The 22448-nt window shown below is 40.9% G+C and overlaps 6 protein-coding genes across 7 annotated transcripts; 3 read left to right on the top strand and 3 right to left on the bottom strand.

Moving 5' to 3' along the window:
* The first annotated feature begins 536 nt into the window (after nt 1-536).
* On the top strand, nt 537-2122 carry Mettl14 (methyltransferase like 14). Its single transcript, XM_020943346.2, has 3 exons — nt 537-748; nt 824-1340; nt 1398-2122. Exons 1-3 carry the CDS (start codon nt 683-685, stop codon nt 2006-2008), a joined length of 1194 nt encoding a protein of 397 aa, XP_020799005.1. The 5' UTR covers nt 537-682; the 3' UTR covers nt 2009-2122.
* Nucleotides 2123-2196: 74 nt separating this feature from the next.
* Nucleotides 2197-3291, bottom strand: LOC110176872 (coiled-coil domain-containing protein 97). The gene has a single exon (XM_020943347.2). It carries the CDS (start codon nt 3289-3291, stop codon nt 2224-2226), a length of 1068 nt encoding a protein of 355 aa, XP_020799006.2. The 3' UTR covers nt 2197-2223.
* Nucleotides 3292-3468: 177 nt separating this feature from the next.
* On the top strand, nt 3469-9203 carry LOC110176848 (ATP-binding cassette sub-family C member 10). Its single transcript, XM_020943309.2, has 5 exons — nt 3469-4147; nt 4677-6629; nt 6690-7390; nt 7453-8422; nt 8483-9203. The coding sequence occupies exons 1-5, from the start codon at nt 3796-3798 to the stop codon at nt 8959-8961; spliced, it is 4455 nt and encodes a 1484-aa protein (XP_020798968.2). The 5' UTR covers nt 3469-3795; the 3' UTR covers nt 8962-9203.
* Nucleotides 9163-12849, bottom strand: mtsh (mitoshell). Its single transcript, XM_020943310.2, has 6 exons — nt 12514-12849; nt 12049-12397; nt 11677-11992; nt 10172-11354; nt 9910-10056; nt 9163-9532 (listed from the first exon to the last, which is right to left on the bottom strand). Exons 2-6 carry the CDS (start codon nt 12353-12355, stop codon nt 9386-9388), a joined length of 2100 nt encoding a protein of 699 aa, XP_020798969.1. The 5' UTR covers nt 12356-12397; nt 12514-12849; the 3' UTR covers nt 9163-9385.
* A 376-nt stretch (nt 12850-13225) lies between these two features.
* Nucleotides 13226-14356, top strand: strat (RAB interacting factor STRAT). The gene is made up of 2 exons (XM_020943464.2): nt 13226-13457; nt 13518-14356. The coding sequence occupies exons 1-2, from the start codon at nt 13335-13337 to the stop codon at nt 13761-13763; spliced, it is 369 nt and encodes a 122-aa protein (XP_020799123.1). The 5' UTR covers nt 13226-13334; the 3' UTR covers nt 13764-14356.
* A 47-nt stretch (nt 14357-14403) lies between these two features.
* On the bottom strand, nt 14404-18409 carry LOC110176956 (UPAR/Ly6 domain-containing protein CG9338). 2 transcript variants are annotated; one of them, XM_020943463.2, is made up of 4 exons: nt 18133-18409; nt 15847-16020; nt 15355-15770; nt 14404-15290 (listed from the first exon to the last, which is right to left on the bottom strand). In XM_020943463.2, exons 1-3 carry the CDS (start codon nt 18185-18187, stop codon nt 15550-15552), a joined length of 450 nt encoding a protein of 149 aa, XP_020799122.1. In that variant the 5' UTR covers nt 18188-18409; the 3' UTR covers nt 14404-15290; nt 15355-15549. The 2 variants fall into 2 exon arrangements, with proteins under 2 accessions (XP_020799122.1, XP_020799121.1); XM_020943462.2 differs by having other exon boundaries at nt 15359-15770.
* Between the last annotated feature and the right edge of the window lie 4039 nt (nt 18410-22448).

Below are 22448 nucleotides of genomic sequence, written 5' to 3'. Positions count from 1 at the left end.
AATTTAAGTTTCTTCTGTAGTTGTATTTTTTATTTTTTTATTATTATTGTTTCTATGCAATATATTGCAAATGCATATATTCAAACATATTTCTCACGTCATATTTAACATTTTAAATTATTTTTTATTATTACAACAGTAATTTTCATTAAAAATTGAATTTTCTGCTGTAGTTGTATTATTGCATTATTTATCTGAAAAATGTTTACTATTGGCTACTCTAAGAATCTTTTATAATTCTTTCTATACAATCTATTACTAATGGATATATTCAAACATAGTTGTCACTCTATATTAAACATTTTAATAATTTAATAATTTTCATTCATAAATTGAATTTTCTTCTGTAGTTGCATTATTGTATTATTTATCTGAAATATGTTTACTATCTATTCTTTCTATACAATTTATATTCAAACAGTTCTCACGTCATAATAAACATTTAATTGGTTTTTTGTTTTTACGACCGTAATTTTCATTCAATAATTTAATTTTCTTCTGTAGTTTTATTGCATTTATCATCCGAAATAAACTCCAAACGATAGTTATTATCGATAGCCGCCATTATCAGTTTGCCATCACTAGATGGCAAATTTTTAGTTGTGTTTATTTAAGTTACAAGTTTTTCGTAAAAATACACTATTTACAGAAATTTTAACACGTTATTATACCAAAATTGGTCATGAGCGATGTGCTGAAAAACTCCCAGGAGCGATCCCGCAAGCGGCGCTTGCTTTTAGCGCAAACCGTAAGTATTCCGACACAATGAAAACAATGAGTATGGAAATTTAATGCAAAAAAATGTGTATTCATCATAATTTAGTTCGGTCTGTCTAGCGTGGATGAGTTGAAGAAGGTCTTAGGCAATGCGGAGGACACTAACAACAGTCGCCAGCTGAATCCCAGCGGCCAGAGGGAGGAGGAGGATGGCGGCGCTTCGTCTTCGAAGAAAACTCCAAATGAAATCATTTACAGGGACTCATCCACGTTTCTGAAGGGGACACAGTCTTCCAATCCACACAACGACTACTGCCAGCACTTTGTGGACACGGGACAGCGTCCCCAGAACTTTATCCGTGACGTGGGCCTGGCCGATCGCTTCGAGGAGTATCCCAAGCTGAGGGAACTTATTAAGCTGAAGGACAAACTCATCCAGGACACGGCATCTGCTCCCATGTATCTGAAGGCGGATCTAAAGACGCTGGAGTTCAAGACATTAGGCACCAAGTTCGATGTAATTCTGATTGAGCCACCGCTGGAGGAGTATGCGAGGGCAGCGCCTTCGGTAGCCACCGTTGGAGGAGCACCACGTGTCTTTTGGAACTGGGATGATATACTTAGTAAGTTACCTCCAATATACTTCAATCTTTAGTTCCTAACTTTCTATTCTCTGTCAGATTTGGATGTGGGTGAGATAGCCGCCCACCGCTCATTTGTGTTTCTTTGGTGCGGCTCTTCGGAGGGCCTGGACATGGGTCGTAACTGCCTCAAAAAGTGGGGCTTCCGTCGTTGTGAGGATATCTGCTGGATACGCACAAATATCAACAAGCCCGGCCACTCCAAGCAGCTCGAGCCGAAGGCTGTCTTTCAGCGCACCAAGGAGCACTGCCTGATGGGCATCAAGGGCACTGTACGCCGCTCCACCGATGGCGATTTCATCCATGCCAATGTAGACATTGATTTGATCATATCGGAGGAGGAGGAGTTCGGTAGTTTCGAGAAACCCATCGAGATCTTTCATATTATCGAGCACTTTTGCTTGGGCCGCCGGCGCCTGCATTTGTTTGGCCGAGACTCAAGCATCCGACCAGGATGGTTGACTCTTGGGCCAGAGCTGACGAACTCCAATTTTAATGCGGAGGTCTATCAAACGTACTTTGCGGAGGCTCCGGCTACGGGTTGCACCAGCCGGATTGAGCTACTGAGGCCCAAGAGTCCGCCACCGAATAGCAAGGTGCTAAGGGGACGAGGACGGGGCTTTCCACGTGGTCGTGGCAGGCCTAGATAGCCAGCACTGTCTCATTTTTAACTCCCATCAGCAACTTTTCTGCATGTATTCTAGTGTCTAAGATCAAGATTTGTTAAGGGATTAGATTAAGATTAAAGACTATATTTGCTGCAAGTGCTAGTTTTGCAATTTCCTCTCTGACGCTTTATCTAAGAGCTGGCCCTGGGTCTTACAATTTAAACTGAAAGTTTGTACGCTTTCTATAAGATATAACTTTAATTTTGTAAACTATGGTGATTGCTAAGATGCCGCATATAAATATCCAGCTCGTCCTCCTCGCTTGAGGCGGCTTCCTTTGACTCGTTAGCCTGCTCTGGCAATTCCTCTTCTTCGTCACTGTCCTCGAAGTAGGCATCCTCCTCATCTTGTTCAATTTGTTTGAGATCATCCAGCTGGGAATTGTCGTCGACGGCTGTATAATCAAAGTCCTTGTCCTCGCCTTGCAAAAATCGTTCCTTCATCATGCTGAGGAACTCATGTCGGAGGAGTTCTCGCTCCCCGGGATTATAGAACTCCGGGGTTGAGATCTGCGCTATATTCGCTGGCGGACGAGCTTTAGCAACTCGACTAGTGGAGCAGGCAACGGGCTCATCGTCATCAAAGGCGCCCCATTGCTTCTGACAGGCTACAGGGACTTCAAATTCGGGAAGAGCAGGAGGAACAGAAGCACTGGTGATTTCTTCGACTGCCTCCTCTACTTTTTCCTGTTGCGTTTCCGCTAGCAACTCATCACGCTGCTGCTTCTCCAAAGAGTGCATGAGTATGCCCGAGAAGCTGGTGTTCCTCACATCGTAGCTATCCCGCGCCTTCTTCTCCGCCTCGGTTAGGTACTGACCCACCAGTTCCTGGTAGAGATCCGGAGCCCTTTGCATCATCTCGTGTTCACTGAAGTATTCACCCTTCTCCAGCAGCTGCTGCATGGCATGGTATCTCCTGTTCTTGATGCACACCTCGCGTGTGCTTAGCTTTCTTTTGAAATCCTCCAGAAGCAGGCACATCTCCTCAAGGCTTTCTTCCGGCTTATGGGGCTCTCCAACAGCCAGTTCCTGGAAAGAACTCAGTTGTCGGACACTAAGGAAGCCACCAAATCGTATAAGAAATGTTTCTCGGTTCTTTTCAAATGATTCCCGAGCAATTTTTTGCTTCTCCACAATTGGAATTTCCGGATCATCAATCTGCTGCGATTTGAAGACGATTTTCTCGTTTTCAGCCAGGGATTTGAAGATGTCTGTAAGCTCTACAGGTAGTTCATCCTCTCCCTCAGCTTCGCCGCCGGTTGTCATAATTGTTTACACAAGTTTTGGAAATTGTGTGAAATAAAAATGTAAACAAATGCTTCTTCTTGCTCCGGTCTTGCATTGAACAGAGTTGGCAGCACTACTATCGCTTCTATTTTGCAATCAATTTGGAAAACTCTCTCTTTTTAGTTTCATAAAATCCATATTCTTTATTAATTTTTAAATTAATTTATGGTTTTATTAAAGTTTTTACTTATTGCAAAAAATATATCATTTTGGAGAATTTATGAAGAGATCGGACTGCCTACCGGCTTAATTTCCATAGCACATTGAAGCAGGTTGGCAGCACCGACAAACCACAACGCACCGACATTTTCACAACGAATCTTTATCAGAAATTGTTGTGTTGTGTTTATCGCTGTCCCACTACCCGCGCATAAACGCCACTCGGTGGTTCAGAGTGGTGCAAATGTGCAGTCCGCGTCGGCGATGACTAATTGATCGCAATTAAAGCAAAGAACAAGGAAAGGAATCCCCGCCGCATCGAATATGGCGTGGAGCGACTTTGCCTGGAATTGGACGCAGTTCTGTCCCACGGGATTGACGCCGTTCGCCAACGATACGAACGATTTGCTGCCCTGCTTCCAGGAGATCCTGCTCCAGCTGCCCGTTTACACGATCTTCGCAGCGATATCCGCCTACAATTTCGGCAGTCAATCGAGGCCCGTCATCCGAAATGGCCTACAGCTCCGTATGTTGTGGCTGCGCACGTTTCTGGCCATTGTGCTGGCCCTGCTGCCGGTGGCCAAAGTGTTCGCCTTCCAGCAGGCGGGCATTGAACTGCATGCGGCGGATGTGCTGGTCGCCTGTGCCGAGTGCATTATGTGGGTCGTTCACAGCGGTGAGTGTTGCCTTTGTGTGGTTTTCCTTGCTTGGTATTGATTTCATGACACTTATAAGGGTCTTTTCCGGCTTTCACTTTCTTGGATTTCGATTTCATTGAGTATTTTTTGAGTTTACAGAAGACATAATTAAAATATAGCCTTTAATGTTTCTCCCTAATCGAATTTATCCAATTTTCGATGTTCGACGTTTTAAAAGTCAATTAGGCTTTTCCCATATCTTTAGAGAGAAATAGATAGTCACAGTTAAGCTGAAATAACATTTAATGTCTTGCCTTTATTTATTTAACATTTTGCTGAACAAATAATGAAAGCATATACGTTGTCTTTTTAACAAAACCAATGAATGTTAAAAATACGCGTTCATTAACAGTCAGAGTTTCGTAAAGAAACCCTTATAAGTTTCTTTAAGTAAAACATATACAAAATACCCAGCTTTTCCAGGAAACAACTAATTAAAACTAATCACACTCGCGGACCATTTACTTTATCACCTTTTTCTGATTTCCCTTCCCTCCCATCATATAGGTTTCCTTTTGACGGCCCGTCAATGTGGTGAGCTTAGTCACCGTGGATCGCTGCTAATCAATGTGGTCTGGCTCACTGTTGTGGTTCTAGATGGCGTCTGGCTACGGACAAGTCGCCATTTTGCTTGGTGGCCCTGGAGTTTGGCCACGCTGCTGTGCGACCTTTTGTTTGGAGCCACTCTTTTACCCAAAGGAAACGCGGTCTACTCGAGCATTCCCAGAGGAGGAGTTAGCAGCGGCGAAGAGGAGGGGCTTCTGTCACAGCGCTATACTTACTTCCATTTTGATCTGAACGAAGGTCACTTGGGCCACGCGCAGGATGAAGCTAATGTGGGATCCCGCTTCCTATTCCATTGGGTTTATCCCCTGATAGCCAAGGGAGTGGCAGGAAAATTGAGGAAAATCGAAGACCTATTCGATTTGCCAGAGGCCTTGAATATCACACGATTGAGTGAGCGACTGCACTTGGCCTTGTCACAATCCCAGAGCTTGTGGAGAGCGCTGCATCGGTGCTTTGGCGTGGAGTTCTATCTGATAGGAGTCCTAAGATTGATTGCGGATTTGAGTGGCTTTGCGGGACCCTTGCTGCTGGGAGGACTTCTTCGACAGGATCACACGGACTCGAACGAAGTGTACTACTACGCATTGGGACTTTTTGGAAGCACCCTGCTCTCGGCTTTGTGTTCAACACACTTTGATTGGCGTATGGCCATGGTGTCCATGAAGATGCGCGTAGGCGTGGTGAACTCCATTTACCGAAAGGCCTTGGAGGCAAGGGTCATCAAGGACTCAAGGCCAGACATGCTAAATCTTATGTCAACGGATACGGATAGGATTGTGAACTCGTGCATCAGTTTCCACTTCTTCTGGAGCATTCCCTTCAAGCTATTTACGACGCTGTACCTGCTTTATCTGCAATTGGGTGCTGCCTTTCTCGCCGGCGTACTCTTTGCCGCCTTACTCATACCTATCAACCGCTGGTTGGCCAAGAGGATTGGCATTTACTCGACTGGATTAATGACAGCCAAGGATGCGAGGCTCTCGGCCACAACAGAGACCATGCAGGGAGCCAAGCAGATCAAGATCAATGCGTGGGAGGATATATTCATAACGAAGATACGAGGACTGCGTCAGGAGGAGCTAAGATTTCTCTCGAAGAGGAAATACCTAGATGCCATGTGCGTTTACTTCTGGGCCACCACGCCCGTGCTTATGTGCCTGCTTACCTTTGGTGTATCTGTGCTGCTGGGTAATCCCTTGATAGCCTCTACGACATATACCAGTGTGGCGCTGCTTTACATGCTCATTGGACCACTAAATGCCTTTCCCTGGGTCCTTAATGGATTAATCGAGGCCTGGGTGTCCATCAAGAGAGTCCAACAGCTCATGGACGTTCCCAATTTGGACTACTCCTCCTACTACAATCCCATTATGCGCGGAAGTGGCGGTATTTCGGGATCAGGAGACCTGGAAGATGCCCCCTTGGATGCTCCCAGAGCCAGTGTGTTGCAGATGAAATGCGCCAGCTTTTGTCACGAGGAGAACTCCGAAGCAACTGCCTTCCGCCTCAAGGATATCAACGTGGATGTTAAGGCGGGCCAGCTGGTCTGCATTGAAGGGCCTGTGGGCGGTGGAAAGAGCACCTTCCTCTCAGCCATTGTGGCCAACCTGCAGTGCACCGATGGCGAGGTGTGCGTCCAAGAGCTGACCACAGGCTTCGGCTATGTGCCACAGTCGCCGTGGCTCCAGAGGGGCACCATCCGAGATAATATCGTGTGGGGTGCTCAGTTTGACGAACAGTGGTACAAGACGGTACTGCATGCTTGTGCTCTGGAGGAGGATCTGCAGATCCTAGGCGGAGATCTCATTGGCGTGGGTGAAAATGGCAGGACCTTGTCTGGCGGTCAACGGGCCAGAGTGGCCCTAGCCAGGGCTGTTTATCAAGACAAGAAGGGTGAGTAGATAAAATAATTATCGTAATACATTTAATCTGCTATATATGTTCTATCCAAAGTTTACCTCCTGGACGATGTACTCTCCTCACTGGATGCCCATGTGGCCCGGCATATCATCAAGCACTGTATACTGCGACTGCTGAAGCACAAAACTCGCATTGTGGTCACTCGTAGCATTCAGCTGTTCTTCCACGCCAATCAGATACTCCAGGTGAAGGATGGCCACCTTCTGCCCAGCGAATACATGACCCAGAGCATTGACTTGAGCTTAGAGGAGGAAGTTGACGAAGAGCAGGAGCAAGCAAGTCGACGACGTTCGGTGGAGTTGGCCAATCAAGATGACAAGAAGAGTGTGGATAGTTTGCTCCTGGAAGAATCGAGGGAATACGGTCATCTGTCGAGTAATGTCTTCACCTGCTACTGGAAGGCGGTGACTTCTCCTTTGGCCTCCACTGTCTTGCTCTTCGTGCTGCTAATGCAGCTGACCAGGAATATGAGCGATGCGTGGCTAGCACATTGGGTCACGGAGACCACATTGGATCCACATCCGAATGATACTTCGTTGGACCATGAATTGATGCGCCCTGGACTGGGAAATGAGACGGATTCGGGTCACACTACGGGCTTCTATCTGAGCATCTTCACGGCCATTGCGGTGACCAATTCTCTGGTGACTCTGGCCCGGGCTTTCCTGTTTGCCTACGCGGGCATCAAGGCGGCTATTTTCGTGCATGAGAATCTGCTGAAGAAAGTCATGTTTGTAAGTAAAAGAAATTCCGTATCCAGCAGGATTCCTTGATTTAATTTTCGTTATTCACTCAGGCCAAGTTCAACTTCTTTGATATCACCTCGGTGGGTCGCATTCTCAATCGCTTTTCCTCGGATACCAACACTGTGGACGATTCCCTGCCCTTCATCCTCAACATTCTACTGGCTCAACTGGCTGGGTTGGTGGGTGCGCTCTGCGTCAGCTTGTATGCCATGCCCTGGCTGGGTCTAATCATCATTCCTATGGTGCCCATCTATCTGAATCTGCAGCAACGTTATCGTCATGCCTCCCGGGACATCAAGCGGCTGTCGAGTAACGCCATGTCGCCGCTTTACACACATTTTACGGAGACGCTCCAGGGATTGACCACGATAAGGAGCATGAGAGCCAGTCCCCGATTTCAAAGGGACTTTCAGGTGAAGCTGGAGGAGAGTATTAAGGCACAGTTGACGCAATCAGCGGCGCAGCAATGGTTGGCTCTGCGCCTCCAGTTGCTGGGAACGCTGTTGGTTGGTGGAGCAGGTCTCTTGGCCGCCATAACGGCTTCGCATACAACCAATCCTGGTCTAGTGGGGCTTTGCATCTCCTATGCGCTGTCTATAACTGGCCAATTGGGAGATCTTTTGCATGCCGTGGCAGAGACGGAGCAGGAGCTGGTGGCCGTGGAGCGAATAGATCAATATCTACAGCTGGAGGGAGAGCAGAATGCAGCGGGCAGCGCTGATCCGCCATTTGGTTGGCCCACGCAAGGAGTGTTGAGTTTTCGCGAAGTCCAACTGAGCTACCGGGAACACTTGGCGCCTGCCCTGAGAGGTGTTACCTTTCAAACGGAGGCCTTCGAAAGGATTGGCATTGTGGGACGCACAGGGGCGGGCAAGACTTCGGTGTTGGCTGCTCTCCTGCGAGTAGCTCCCTTGACCCATGGCGATATTCGGCTGGATCAGGTGAATCTGAAAACTCTGGCATTGAGTGTGCTAAGGGAAAGGATAGGAGTCATCACCCAGGAGCCGTATCTCTTTGAAGGTTAATACTTCAACGTAAACCTTACAAACTCCTCTATAATATGTTCACACCCTTTTCTAGGCACTGTTCGTGAGAATCTGGATCCACGTCACGCCTTCTATGACTCGGAGATCTGGCATGCTATCAAGAACTCGGCGGCTGCCACTCTTCTCGTCCAGCAACTGGGCGGTCTGGATGGCAAGGTGGAGCAGTGTGGCAATAACTTATCCGCAGGGCAAAGGCAACTCCTCTGCCTGGCCCGGGCTTTATTGAAAAACGCCAAGGTCGTGGCAATTGATGAGGGCACTTCCAATTTGGATGATGAATCCGATTTGAGCATGCAGCAGGCGTTGCGAAATGCCTTCAAGAGTTGCACTCTACTCTTCATCGCCCATCGGCTGCGTGGACTCCAGGCCATGGACCGGATTATAGTCCTGGATGACGGTCGGATTTGTGAAGAGGGCAGACCGCAGGATTTGGCCTCCAATAGCTCAACAATTTTCCACGGCATGCTATTGGCTCAGGACATAAACCCGGAAGAGTTTGCCGGTACGAATTAGTAATAAAAGCAAATATGAATGGAACCTTGTAAATAAGTCAAATTGTTGTACGATTTTATTTATTGTTTTTATTAATTTGTATAGATTATAATTTTGTATTATATATTTGTGTTCCTAACTTGACTAATGAAAGTAGTTAGATTCAAGTTAATTACTACTATATACTATTTTTGTAGTGCAAAAAGAAAGGCGATTGTGAAATGTGGTTACAAATTCAAAAATATAATATATAAATCACATTACGAGAAATTCTTTCTATAGACAGGCTCAACAAATTGTTTATGAAACAAAAAAACTAAAATTACTTTCTCTAAGAGTTAACAACATGCTAATTGCGACCATGATTGATTCGAATGCTTTTTTAACACTTGATTTTCATTGACAAAATACCTAAAAGGTAACAAGAAACATGTGTCTTGATGTCTCATATTTGATAGTTGAAAAGCTTCTCGCCGGGGCGCCCCACGATATGATCGTATTGATTGGGCTTGTGCGGTGGCTTGGACAGCATTTCATTCACAGATTTTTCATAAAGTTCAACGTACTCCTGCAGTTTAACGTCCGAATATATCTGGGATAGCAATTTTAAGTTAGTAAAAAGATTAGGTTAGTTGTGAGTTAAATGTGCAGTGTTAATTAAAGAGTGCTAATGGAGTTATGGTTAATGTGTTGATGATAGAGCTCACAAATAATATGGTTTTTTAAAAATTATTTAGACATATTTTTTGTAAGTTGAGTGTAAATATATGAGATTAGTGCCCAAATGGTAACCAGTGATTAGTGCATTAGACCATTAAAAAGGCTTCACTCATACCGATACCTTAGCTTGGCTCCTTGATCTAAAAATGCAGCAGAATAATAATTATCGGAACGAAAAAAAAACACACAAAAAGAAAAAAAAAATGGTAGTGTTTGCTGGTTTTTGGTGAAAACCAATCCAATCAATACCTGTAGATAGCATCGCACCACAAAGGTGATGCGACGTAGGTCGTGAATAGCATGATAAAGATGATTGTAGGAGGCGGTCTCGCATTGCAGTACAATGGTGCGAATATCAATAAAGTCATCCTGGCATCGCTGGAAGAAGTCCGGGTACTGCAAAATAATTTTTGGTTTAGTTATAATCGATTTCCCATCATTAATTTTTATACAAAATTTTGATATTTATCTCGATATATAATTGTTTTACACCCACTAAGAAATTACTCACATAATTACGGGTGAACTGCTTTTGGAAAAAGTGGTCCAAGTTCTGGAGATCCATGATGCCAGCACTGAGCTCGTGCAGCTGCCGTGTGACATCACGTTTGATCAGGCTAAAGGGATTAATGCAACCCCTCGAATCGATATGAGGATCCAACTGGCTGCGACAGGTTTCCTGACGATGCTCTTGAGCTACTGGAGTTGGCGGCTGTACAAACGCTTTCGCCGATGGATAACCCTTCCACGGCCATTGGGGCTCGACGTGCTGCTCCCTGGGTTGCGGCTTCTGTGGGGTCATCTCAATTTGTTTCAACATCTCCTTTTGGAGCGGCTGATAGGTGCCAGTTTTGAGATAAGTGCCATTGGCGTCCACGTTGCGCTGCGTCTCCTCCGAATCCTCGATCATGGTATACAGATAGTTGAGACTCACATTGGACTTGGGCTTGTAGAGAGCAGTGGTGGGAGCCATTCGCTGTTCATCGCTCTCTGATGGTGGCTTAACACCAGGTCCTCCTGATCCCCCATTAGCGATAATCGGTGAGCTGCTGGCCGTTGGACCTAGTCCTTGAGCAGCCGTGATACAATTGTTTTTCTTGCACGACGTGGTGCTCTCGTTGCTATCATTAAAGCTCCAGATTGAGCTACTATTGTTCAGACTCAGATCTTTGCTTGTAAACGAATTCTTCTGCTTTAGAAGCAGGTCATCAAGGCTTACAAAGGATTTAATAATCATCTGCACCAGGGCTTGGGTTTCATTTTGCCAGGAGTCAAAGGTTGACATAAAGCCACTTGGCAACTCATCCTTTATCTTGTTCAGGCCATCAGGCGTATTATAAACATAGCCCTTCATGATTACCCAAGCATTCACAATGCGCGTAAAGACGAATATAAAGTCCTTGACAGCCCAGGCGATGCCCTGGGAGTTGATGTTGGCCAAGACGCCATCCGGTCGCAGGAGGTCCTGCTTCAAGCGGCCACAGAGGGTGTCGATTTTCTTGAAGCACGGACGGTTGCGATGGGCAGTGGCTAGGCGTTCGGCAATCTCACAGCCCTGAAGCGATAACGTGGTGATGTCGTGGAGACGTTGCTGTTGGAGCAACACCTCCGAGTTGCGCTTGGCACCTGAGTGCACACGCAATCCGTCACCGGCACCGCTGTTGTCCAAAGAACTGTCGCTAAAGTCGAGAGTCCTAAAGAATGATAGTAAAAGCGAACCTGTATGATATTCTTGAAAGACAGGTAGAAATACTAAAGTGGACTATTGGAAATTAATTAAAATGGAACTCTGAATGAATCATAAATGTTGCTAAGAACATGTTGCGCAAAAATGCACCCAACAACGATTGGTGCTGCCAACCAGAGCTGTAAATATTTATGTTAAAAATTACTTAACTTTAGCCTATTATAATTAGAACTGGAAGTTCAAATATTAAGAAAATAAGTTAAAACTGTTGAAAAAATTTAAATTCAAAATTATTGGAGATTTCTAGAAGTAATCAAGGTTGAACTTACTTTTCTTCGTCGGAAACTAGAGGCAGTGTTTCTACCTCACTAGCTTCATCGGGCACAAAGTCCGCCTGAGTGGTGGCATCACAGGTGCGATTCGGTGGCGGAGGCGGAGCCTGGAACTGGGACTGCGTGCCATTGGACACGGTGGAAGGCTTGGTGGGCTGAGGACCAGCAGGTCCTCCGCCACCGCTGCTGCTGCTGCTGCCGCTACCGCCTTGATAGTACTGTGGCACAAAGAAGCCGGGCACGTTGCAGCTGGCAGTCGAGGTCGAGGCACGAGCCGTATACATCTGACCTTGGCCATAGGCGTTCATCGAGGCTAAGCAAACGGAAGACGTACATAATTGATGAGCTGAGAACTCAATCGAATCTCACCAGAACTGGCTGCGTAGTACTGGACATTCGGAATGGGCACATAGGCCATGGGTCCCAAGAGGGTTGGGGTTGGGGCTGCAGCTACCGGTGTCGGCTGATGGGTAACGGGACAGTTCACACTTCCGGGAATTATCACAGCCGCCGGTGGCAGCGCGGGGGCTAAAGCCCAGGTGGTTTGCAAGACATGCTCCTGGACAAACACATCCGTGATCATACGGTTGCGGTCCAAATAGGTTTGCTGATACAAAGACTGCTGGCGCATTGACTGCGTGGCCAGGGGGGGAGCGTGAAATATTGGGAAATTCATGCTCAGCTTCACACAATTCTGAATATCTAGCAAAAGAATTCACTACCAAAGAAAAAGGAAAACAAAAAATAAATCCGAAACAAGAGTCATTGCGAATAGTAAGGTTAGCTTTCAGGAAACAAAAACACGTGGGTGATTCTTCTCTGCAAAATAGTTACCTGGTACTTCGTCACGGTCACCTCGCACAATCTCACTTGAGCGGTAGATTATTAGCAAAAAAACACCAGCTGCTACTCTCCAGGAAGTCAAACGGCAAAAGGAACTTTTTTTGTTCTTTTCCAAAATGGCCACTAGAGATGTTAAGCGATCAGTGAAATTGTCCGGTGGTATCGACTATCGCCTGCACTTCAGTGTGACCGTTGCAATTAAGATATATTTTTTAACCCAATAAAAAAATATAAAGCCAATTATAACGGAAACAAAGTTTTTGGCTTCTCAAAAAAATTTGGAAAATGTAACAACAAACGTTTCAGGTACAACCAAAAACTAATATTGAGTGAAAATTGTATGATAGACTCTTTCAAAATTGTACAAAATGTGTTATTTGCTATTTGTATACATGTTAATTTTTTAAAATTAAACTTGTTAGACTGTAAAATGGGTTAAGAAGAAAAATGAACTGAATTTATCATTTAAAATACACCCTGTACTTTTAAATAAATATCGATATTGGCGAGTCTTTGTCAGAAATGTGTTTTTGGTAAAGTTAGGTACAGTTAATGGAAAATGCCATTGACACCATAATAATTCCAAAATATTTCAAATACGATATCCCATAAATTTGGTTTAGTAACTGTATATTTTTTTAAATTACCATGTAACGGTCAAAATAAATATCGATTGGTACTTCAAGCACTGGTAAGTGTTGGTAAACTTTCAGATTTGTTCTACACCGATATAAAGCTTATCGATAGACCAAATATCGATTTAATAAACTCATTGCTCTTTCTGATAAAAATAAGTATTAAAAACAGAAAAAATGACAGAAGAAGCTGATTTTTCCGCTCACATTGATGAGGGCAAGAACAAGACCAATGTGCGCTGCCAATTCTGCAACAGCTTGATGCTGAAGGCCCAGGAGGGCATCTACAGCAAGGAGGAAGTGAGTGCCGGTTGCCCCCTTGTCCGCAAGAACCTTTGTTTACATCTCTCGTTCTGCCAGGTGGAAGTGCCGCTAATGATGCAGAAGCAGGATAGGACAGCGGATAGCTTGAATACAGAGCCACTGCAGGACTTTTGGCTGGTCAAGGACATGATGACGTTCGAGAATATTGGTTTCTCCAACACCGTGGACGGTAGGAAGTTTCTGGTTTGCGCCGATTGCGAGAGGGGACCCGTGGGATATCACGATTTAGCCACACGCCATTGCTACCTAGCTCTGAAACGGGTGGTGCATAAAGAGGCGTAGTTAGATTCGTTGACTTCCATCTCAGTTTGCAATCCATTTGTTCTTAGTTAAAAGTCGGGTTCTGTGGCAGGGAATTTGCAGTATAATTTGCATAGATTTTGGATCCTCTATTTCAGGGAAGTTAGGAAGGGATTATTGGAGACTGTTTAGTAATTTGATTTATATACTCTAAAAATTAAACAATTTTCTTAAATATTTTTCTAGTTTCACACTTCAAAAATGCTAAAATTTGTAAAGAATTTAATTAGTTTCTTTCCCTAACCCCTAATAGTTGATGTTGGAGTTCTGTATAAAATTACCTAAAGCTGTAAAATCTAAATTATATTTGAGATAATTTAGCTAAAAATTTTAACCATTTTGGAAATTCTTTATATCTTTTTTTTTATATACAATTCAATAGATTGTATAACTATGCAAATTACACTGGCCATATATGTTTAGAAAAATACGAGATATACATATGAAAGCAATTCATCTTTTTTGTATTCATATTTATTGTTTTTCACTTTAAACATTTTACAATTTTATTGCATTACAAATATTGCATTTTTAGAGGAGATTCTTAACTAATAAAAATTGTCACTATAAACTGAGTTAATTTTGCTATTCGAACTAAAGGAATGATGTACTCGGGGCTTGCTTTGTTTTGCTTTTCTTCTGTAACTTTTAATGTTTATTATTATAAATCGGTTTTCGGTTTGAAATTGCATTTTTGTATAGCCTACGATGGACAAACATGGTTCAGTGGTTAGTGTTTCCTCTACGGGTATGTTGCCTCCTATGCTCGCTCTTCCGGTTTCAGGTTCCGTTTCCGTTTCCTTTTTTTTTAATTTTTGGCAGTTGGTTTTCAACAACAACAACGAGTGTGTGTGTTTCCCTTGGGGAGTGTGCAGTAGAGATATTTTGGGGGCGTGGTCAGCTCAGCGCCTCGTAAGCGTGTCACAACTATCTTTTGGGTTCTCCAGACATCCCGCCTCCACCCAAATCGTTTGCTAATTAATTATACTATGAAGTGTGTGTTCTTCCTCGTTGAACCTTTACGTTTTAAATACTTTTATTAATTAGCTTTAGCTTTGTTTTGCATTTTTAGAATTTTAAGTCTTATGAAATTAAAAAGTAGACAAACTTAGGCAAAAGTGTGTTGTGTTAACATTTATAGTTTATGTTCTACGATTTTTATTTATTTTGTTTTTTGTGTAGCCTTAATTTTTAACATTGTGGCCTCTCTTGACTTATTTGTTTATTTTTTGGATTTGTTTAAATACTTTTTATTTCAACTGCGGTAGGTTTTTAGTTCTTTTATATCGTTATTTTCCATTCTCTGGCAATAATACGTGGTGTTAGTTTCAAAATTTGAACGATTATATTGGCCAATGGTTTCTTGCTCTCTTTTATTTTTGTTTTTTTATATACACTTCAATTTACGGGAATTATTATTATTCTGTTTGTTTTTCTTTTAATACTTTGTATAAAGCTTTTACGGTTCTTCATTCAAAAAATTGTTACAAAATTAAGCTTGTCCCAGAGCTGGAAAGGGATATGGAAATATAGTTAGGAGAGGAAATATAGAAATTTTGAAAATCTGACTTACTCACCAGTCTCTGGAGCAGCTCTACGTGTGGACCTTGTTGATGGGGGCAAAAAGCGGGTGAAAGTGAGGAGTCACAGATGTCAGAGAGTCAGCTGCGGTAGCAATAAGTAATAACAAAAAACTGGGTGGATGCATTCGATAAAAACAAAGTAAAAAATAAAACAACTGAGGTGGCGCTCTCCCTCGGTGCCCTATTTAACGCTGCAGCCACTGGCGGGCTCCCAGGAGGAGTCCCACTGCCACCGCTGCCACCATTGCTGTGGTGGAGACTCCCAACGCTCCGGCGCCATTGCAATTGTCCGTGTCGCAGGAGCAGACCACCTGGCGACCACCGAAGCCAGCACGCTGATAGCAATAGCTGGTGGAGGTCTGGTTCTGGTAGCCACAGGTCCTTATCACACGGCTATCTGGGGGCACTGCAAAAGCGTAAATATTATGCATTATTATTTATAGCCTATTATTGCTTGCATTTAAAAGATGGCCTGTACTCACGGCTGTTCACGGAGAACTCAATGATCTGTGTGATCTTGCGGCAGTAGGTGGGAATGCCCTTGCCGCGGGACGAGTACTGCTCATCGCAGTCCTTCAACAAGTTGTCCGGCGGTATGTCCAGCGCACAATTGGCATCTTTGTGGCTGTTGCAGACAAAGCACTTGATGGCATAGCCTGCAAATTAAGTTTAGTTTAGTAGTTTTGCATTTGACAATACATAATTATTAATATGAAATGATTTATTCAATGTTTTTCCAGTTAACCTATTATTTTCTCGAGGATTTCCTAATATTCAACACACACTTTCTTCACCCTGGAATTTTCCACTCGAAAATTTATATTTTTTAGCATCTAAGCTTAACCTTAATAGTTATACAAAAAACAAGTGATTATGAAAGGAAAAAGCGTGTAAACAAATCTGAGAGCGAGACTCTGTCTGACTTGGCACAGTCAGATATATAGTGTAGGTATAAAGAGAGGTCTTTGGAGGTACTTGTGATTGCTTAGCTAAATTGAATTTAAGGTCGTGCGCGACACGAGATTCGCATTATTTAATCTTTCGAATATACTGGGCACTGGAACGGGAATATATGTATGGTACTTTTGTATGAATAGATATATATATATATATATATATATATTCCCCTCTTCAACTTGCAAGTTGCATTGCGCTTTTGCCATTCCGCTGTGCCAAAAATGGCACAATGGCGAGGAAAGGCCAGCTTCTGGGTGTGATTACAGCGATGCCATCGACGCCTCCATTAGGAACAGACTGCGAAGGCTCTTCAGAGTGGCTTGTTAATTGACACATCGGCATTGCTAATGGACTCGAATAACTTTACTTCACTTTGCTTCGCTGCCATTCTCTCCTCCAATTTGGGTTACATAAGCGGGCCACAAAGAGTGCTGCCTGCTTTTAGGCGTTGCTACTTGGGTGGAAAACAATGGACAAAAGGAGGAAAGTCGTTGTAAGATGATCCAGCTGCCAGAGTAGCCCTTTTTTTTAGCTTAGGAGCTTTCTGATAGGACAATGACTTGGATTGTAAAATGGCTGTAAGATGAGTTAATTTTTGGAGCTAACTCTTCAACAATATGGCAGGAAATATGAAAGGATAATTATGGTTTGAAGTAATCAAGTTACTAAATAGTTAAAAAGTTAGGAGTAAATATATTTAACACATACAGTCTAGAATATTTTTATATGCATTAATTTAGTAAACATTTATTTGAAAGAAATTCCTTATAACTGAATCTTTTGAAATAGTTTTTAAATGTTTGTTAATATAACCTTCAAAACACCTGAAATTTGAACAAGTTTTTCCCCCATTTTGAACATATTGTAAAACATTAGCCCTAAAAGCTTTGGCGCTCCCCTCACAGTCTACGAGGCCAATTAAGGTTTGTTACAGTCTCTAAAAATAGCAATAAAATGCATTGATTGCATTGTCGGGCCAGCAAAATAGATTGCTTTATATAAATAAAAATAAATAAATACAAATTATTTAAAAAAATACTAATCACCAATAAATTTAAATGTTTACAAAACACAAGAAAGCCCTGTGGGAACCAAGATTTTTTTTTATATAAGCCACTGAGGCGATTTTGGGTATCGGATTACTGCATCTATTGCCCCGCAGGACCTTTTTAACCAAAATAAAGTGCGCATGTCCTACATTATTCTTGCACATACACACACATATGTGGGCCAAAAAAAAAAGGTGGGGGATTTTCTTGAAGAACTAAGGAAGTACTAGGAGATAATACCATTTCCTCGAGCTCATCATTCATAGAATTTGCATAGTGCGAAGGGCTTAATTATGATCCGGCGCAATTAAGGCGTAAAATACCCCTCGGTGCCCTTTTCCCTTCCATTTTCCGGGCTGAAAGAGGCTACGGGAAAAGCTGTGACTCTGGCAGAGAGCCAGTAGAGAAGTAGAGAAAAAAGTTCGTTTTTTTGTGCTCGCTCAGAGAGCTCAAGGAACTCCAAGGAGCTTATATGTATATATATATATATCTATATCTATTGAATGCAAATATTACTCGGGCGCCACGGCGGCCGGCTTAGATACTTGGGGTATTTTTCCTTTCTTGTGGCGTCTGCCGACGACAGGACGGCGCCACAGGACACCACTCTCCCCTATATATGGCTCCTCCCAACCCAACCCCTTGGAAATTTTGTGTGGAAATGGATACGGAGGAAACCCGCCCCCGTCTTGGCCATATCTGGTATTATGTAATCTCGCAATCGCGGTTGTCTCTGGACTTTAGTTCCCTGGTCCTTATTACCTTGCTGCACGGCGATGGCCAAAATCAGCGCACTAATCACATAGATGTACTGCATTTTGGTTAAATTTAATTTTACTTATTTCGATGCACTCTAAGCACTAGATTTCTCTGCTTGTTGCTGTTTCGTTGCTTTTTCGTTTCGATTTCGAGAGAGATTCTTGTCACAGATTGGGTGTTATCTCCTCTGGAATAGTATTCCCCCTGCAAAGAGCTTCTTGGACTCGCTTTCGGCGCACGGCACAAACGCTGGCAAACGGTTGACAAACGGCAAACGACTAAGCGAAGGCAGCAGCCGCACTCGACAAATGTACCAACGAAACGTGCGAGCCAACGGGGCGGATGGAGCAGCAGTCCCAGTTCCCCTCGGATTCGGTTTTGGATTCGGTTTCGGTTTCGGTTTTCAAGCTTTTCTCACCGGCAAGCTTTTGAGCGAGCCAGTGCGTCCTCTTTCCGCCTTTGGGTATTTTTCAATGTGTGTGTGTGTGTGTGTACAATCCAGGAGATACGGAAAATGTGGCTGGGAAAAAGAGTATCTCACTCTGGGGCACTAGTCAGCAAGGGTTTTGGGGCGGAAAATGCAAATTAATGTGTATTTAAGCATAAATAAAATATCTGAAAATATATTAAAGATAGATATAAGAACAGTTTTGAAGAAATTATTAAATTGGATATTTATTATTATTAATAAACACTTTAAAAGTGTCACTAGTCAGCAAGGGTTTTGGGGCGGAAAATGCAAATTAATGTGTATTTAAGCATAAATAAAATATCTGAAAAATATATTAATGAAAGATAGAAGAACAGTTTTGAAGAAATTATTAAATTGGATATTTATTATTATTAATAAACACTTTAAAAGTGTCACTAGTCAGCAAGGGTTTTGGGGCGGAAAATGCAAATTAATGTGTATTTAAGCATAAATAAAATATCTGAAAAATATATTAATGAAAGATAGAAGAACAGTTTTGAAGAAATTATTAAATTGGATATTTATTATTATTAATAAACACTTTAAAAGTGTCACTAGTCAGCAAGGGTTTTGGGGCGGAAAATGCAAATTAATGTGTATTTAAGCATAAATAAAATATCTGAAAAATATATTTAAGAAAGATATAAGAACAGTTTTGAAGAAATTATTAAATTGGATATTTATTAATATTAATAAACACTTTAAAAGTGTTCATATATCCCTTGCAGTTTAAAATAATATTACTGGATGGAATTGGAAATGGACTATAACTTAGCTTAAAATATTCTCATTTTTTGAATCTATTTTGATGATATTACCATATGAAATTTTTATCGAAAATTAAACGCATAGCCTAGCCAAAAATTCATTAATTTTAATTCGAAAAGCTGACCTATGTTAGTTTTTTATAGGTTAATTAATCTGCATACTAAATTAAAGGTTTTAAAAATTGAAATTTTTTATCTTTTTTTTTACAATTTTAACGATGTTACCCCTTATAAATTTTCAAAATTTTGAAAAAAATTTAATTTTAACCGGACATAGCTAGAACGATTTGGTTTTTGTTGCTGGACATGAATATATATGACTTATAGGGTCGGAAATGACTCCTTTATTTTCTTTTAAGCTTCTGACTGAAGGTGCAACACCATTTTTTAATCGATATTAACTAAATTTTTATATGAAATTTTTCGATAAATCAAAATAAAAAAAAACTCATAACTAAGCCAAAAAAGCATTAATTTTAATTCGGAAAGCATTCCTATGTTAGTTTTTATTGGGGTAATAAATTTGCATACTCAATTAAAATATTTAAAAAATTGAAATTTTATATCAAAATTTTTTTTTAAATTTTTACCCCTTATAAAATTTTCTAAATTTTGAAAAAAATTTATTTTAACCGGACATAGCTAGATCGATTTGGTTTTTGATGCTGATCAAGAATATATATGATTTATAGGGTCGGAAATGACTCCTTCACAGCTTTGCAAGCTTCTGACTAAAATTATATATAGACGCGCAAATCAATAAATACATAAATTTTTAATACAATGTTGTAATAAATAGATTTATAATGTATCTCTACTTACCTTACATACCTGATCAACTTTCAAATCAATATATATTTTTCTATTTAAAAAGGGGTTTTATATACTTTTCTAGTACCCGTAATTAAAATCTGCAATTAAGCAACAGGCAAGTGCACTGGACTTTCCTACAAGTCCCACTTATAACCCTGAGCGCCACTTCAACGAGGCGTCCAGACGTTTAATCTATTTTTCTACACGTGAAAAGCCCCGAGGAGGAGACTCGCACATAGCCCAAGCATAAATCTCGGACTAGAGTGCATTAATTAAGCTTAATCGCAGGCTTCCTCTTGGAGCCTATCACAAAAGTCGCACAAATTGCTGCTGCTTCCAAGACGCTGGTCAATTCAATTGAATTAAGTTTCTTCTCTTTTCCACCCACAAAGTGTAGTTTTTTTAATATATATATATACTTTTTTTTGCAGATCGCGTTGCCTTGCCTTTGTGCGCCAATCAAGTGCGCGAAATTGAAGAAGTCCAGTCGGTTGTGGGGGGTAAAATGGGATGGAATGCCCTTTAGGGGAGATTCTCCAGGGAGAGTGATTTTTTTCTAGGGTTATTACAGTACAAAAAAAATTATATCAGATGAAAAATTTGCATATAATATATATATATATAGATATATCATATATTATATAGATTACTAAACGCATTCGATAATCAGTACAACCGTAAACTAGTCCGATTTTAAATATCAAAAATAAGTCATTTGCTTAAATATTCAATAAAAATTAAATTCTCAAATGAAACTCTGGTATTTATAATATTTATATTTAAAAACATATATGTCTATAAATGAAATATTTTCGAGTGGAATAGCCCCTCAATTGATTGCTTTAAATTATGTTTGCTCGGCTATAAATAGGCATTGTGAGAAAAGAGTTTAAGACATTGGTTTTACTTTGGTTTAGTTTTTGGGGTTAAAGTACGATTAATCAAAATGTTGACAAACAGATTTAGCAACAAATTGCTTAAATTTAAATAACATTGAGAGTAACTAAGAAGCCAAAGCTTCTTACTAAAATCCAAAGCTTGGAAGTTTTTGTTTTCTAAGTTGTAGAATCCACTAAAAGCTTTTCTAATAAAAAATACAGGTTTTATTTTCACAGGTTTTTTTTTTTTTTTTTTTTTTTTGGAAATTTCCCCCTATTTTGATTGGAACATTGAACCCATATTTTTGGGATACAATTTAGTTCTTGATTGTTTTGACTTGCTTTTTTAAAGTGGATTTTTATAAGCAATTAATCTTGTATGAAAGAGAGCTGTAAAGGGGTGTACAAAATCAGCAGACTTTATTTGTCGGAATAATTAAAAAAATAAAATAAATAAAAATTTGCATTCCGGTTTTGGCCAGCAAACAAGAATCTGTGCACTTTTTATAAGTCTTTTTTAGGGTATTACAATTTTAGTGAGAGGCTTGTAACGCAATGACGGAGTCATTTCCGACCCTATAAATCATATATATTCTTGATCAGCTATGATCAGTTATGATTAGCTATGTTCGGCCAAAATTAATTTTTTTCAAAATTTTGAAAATTTTATAAGGGGTTACATTATTAAAATTGCAAAAAAATTTGCCAAAAATTTAAATTTTCTTAAATCGTATATTGAGTATGCAGATTTATTAACACAATAAAAATTAAGATAGGAAATCTATCTGAATAAAAATAAATGTTTTTTTGGCTTAGTTATGAATATTTGAAATTTTGATTTGTTTAAAAAATTTGCATATAAAAATATGAATTAATATCCTATAACTCCAGTGCAAACTGCAAGTGTATATAAACTTCGGCTTTTCGAAACTAGTTTACTTTCTTGTTTGGTTTTTATTTGATTTCTCATAATAATGCGACTGAATATCGGTGTCTGACCTCTCTTAACATTCTCGCCGATCAGCTGATTTCCATTTTCTGTTTTCGATACGATCCCAAATGTCATTAAGCCTTAAAGACAAACACCTCTCTGCCAGAGAACCAGAGTCAGTTACACGTTCGACTTGCAGCAGTTTGGTTCAACATTTTTCACTGAATGGGATTTAAAGATTATTATCAAACTAAATAAATTAATTAATGTGAGTTTCACAACAAATATAACAAAATATTAACTTATAAAAAACTTTAATGAAATAATCCAGTACACGTTTTATACTTCGAGTAAAGTTAAAGCTGTCCCAGAATTAGGTAAATCATTTTAAAACCACAGAGATGAACGCAAACAAGCTTTAATATCATCTTTCTAGATTTCTATTGAGAGTTTTCCAT

Source organism: Drosophila serrata, unplaced genomic scaffold (genome assembly GCF_035046125.1).
Source record: "Drosophila serrata isolate PLE 108 unplaced genomic scaffold, ASM3504612v1 contig_240, whole genome shotgun sequence".
In the NCBI taxonomy this organism is placed as follows: Eukaryota; Metazoa; Arthropoda; class Insecta; order Diptera; family Drosophilidae; genus Drosophila; species Drosophila serrata.
Note: the sequence above shows the minus strand (reverse complement) of the source record. Positions and strands in the feature narration are given on the sequence as shown.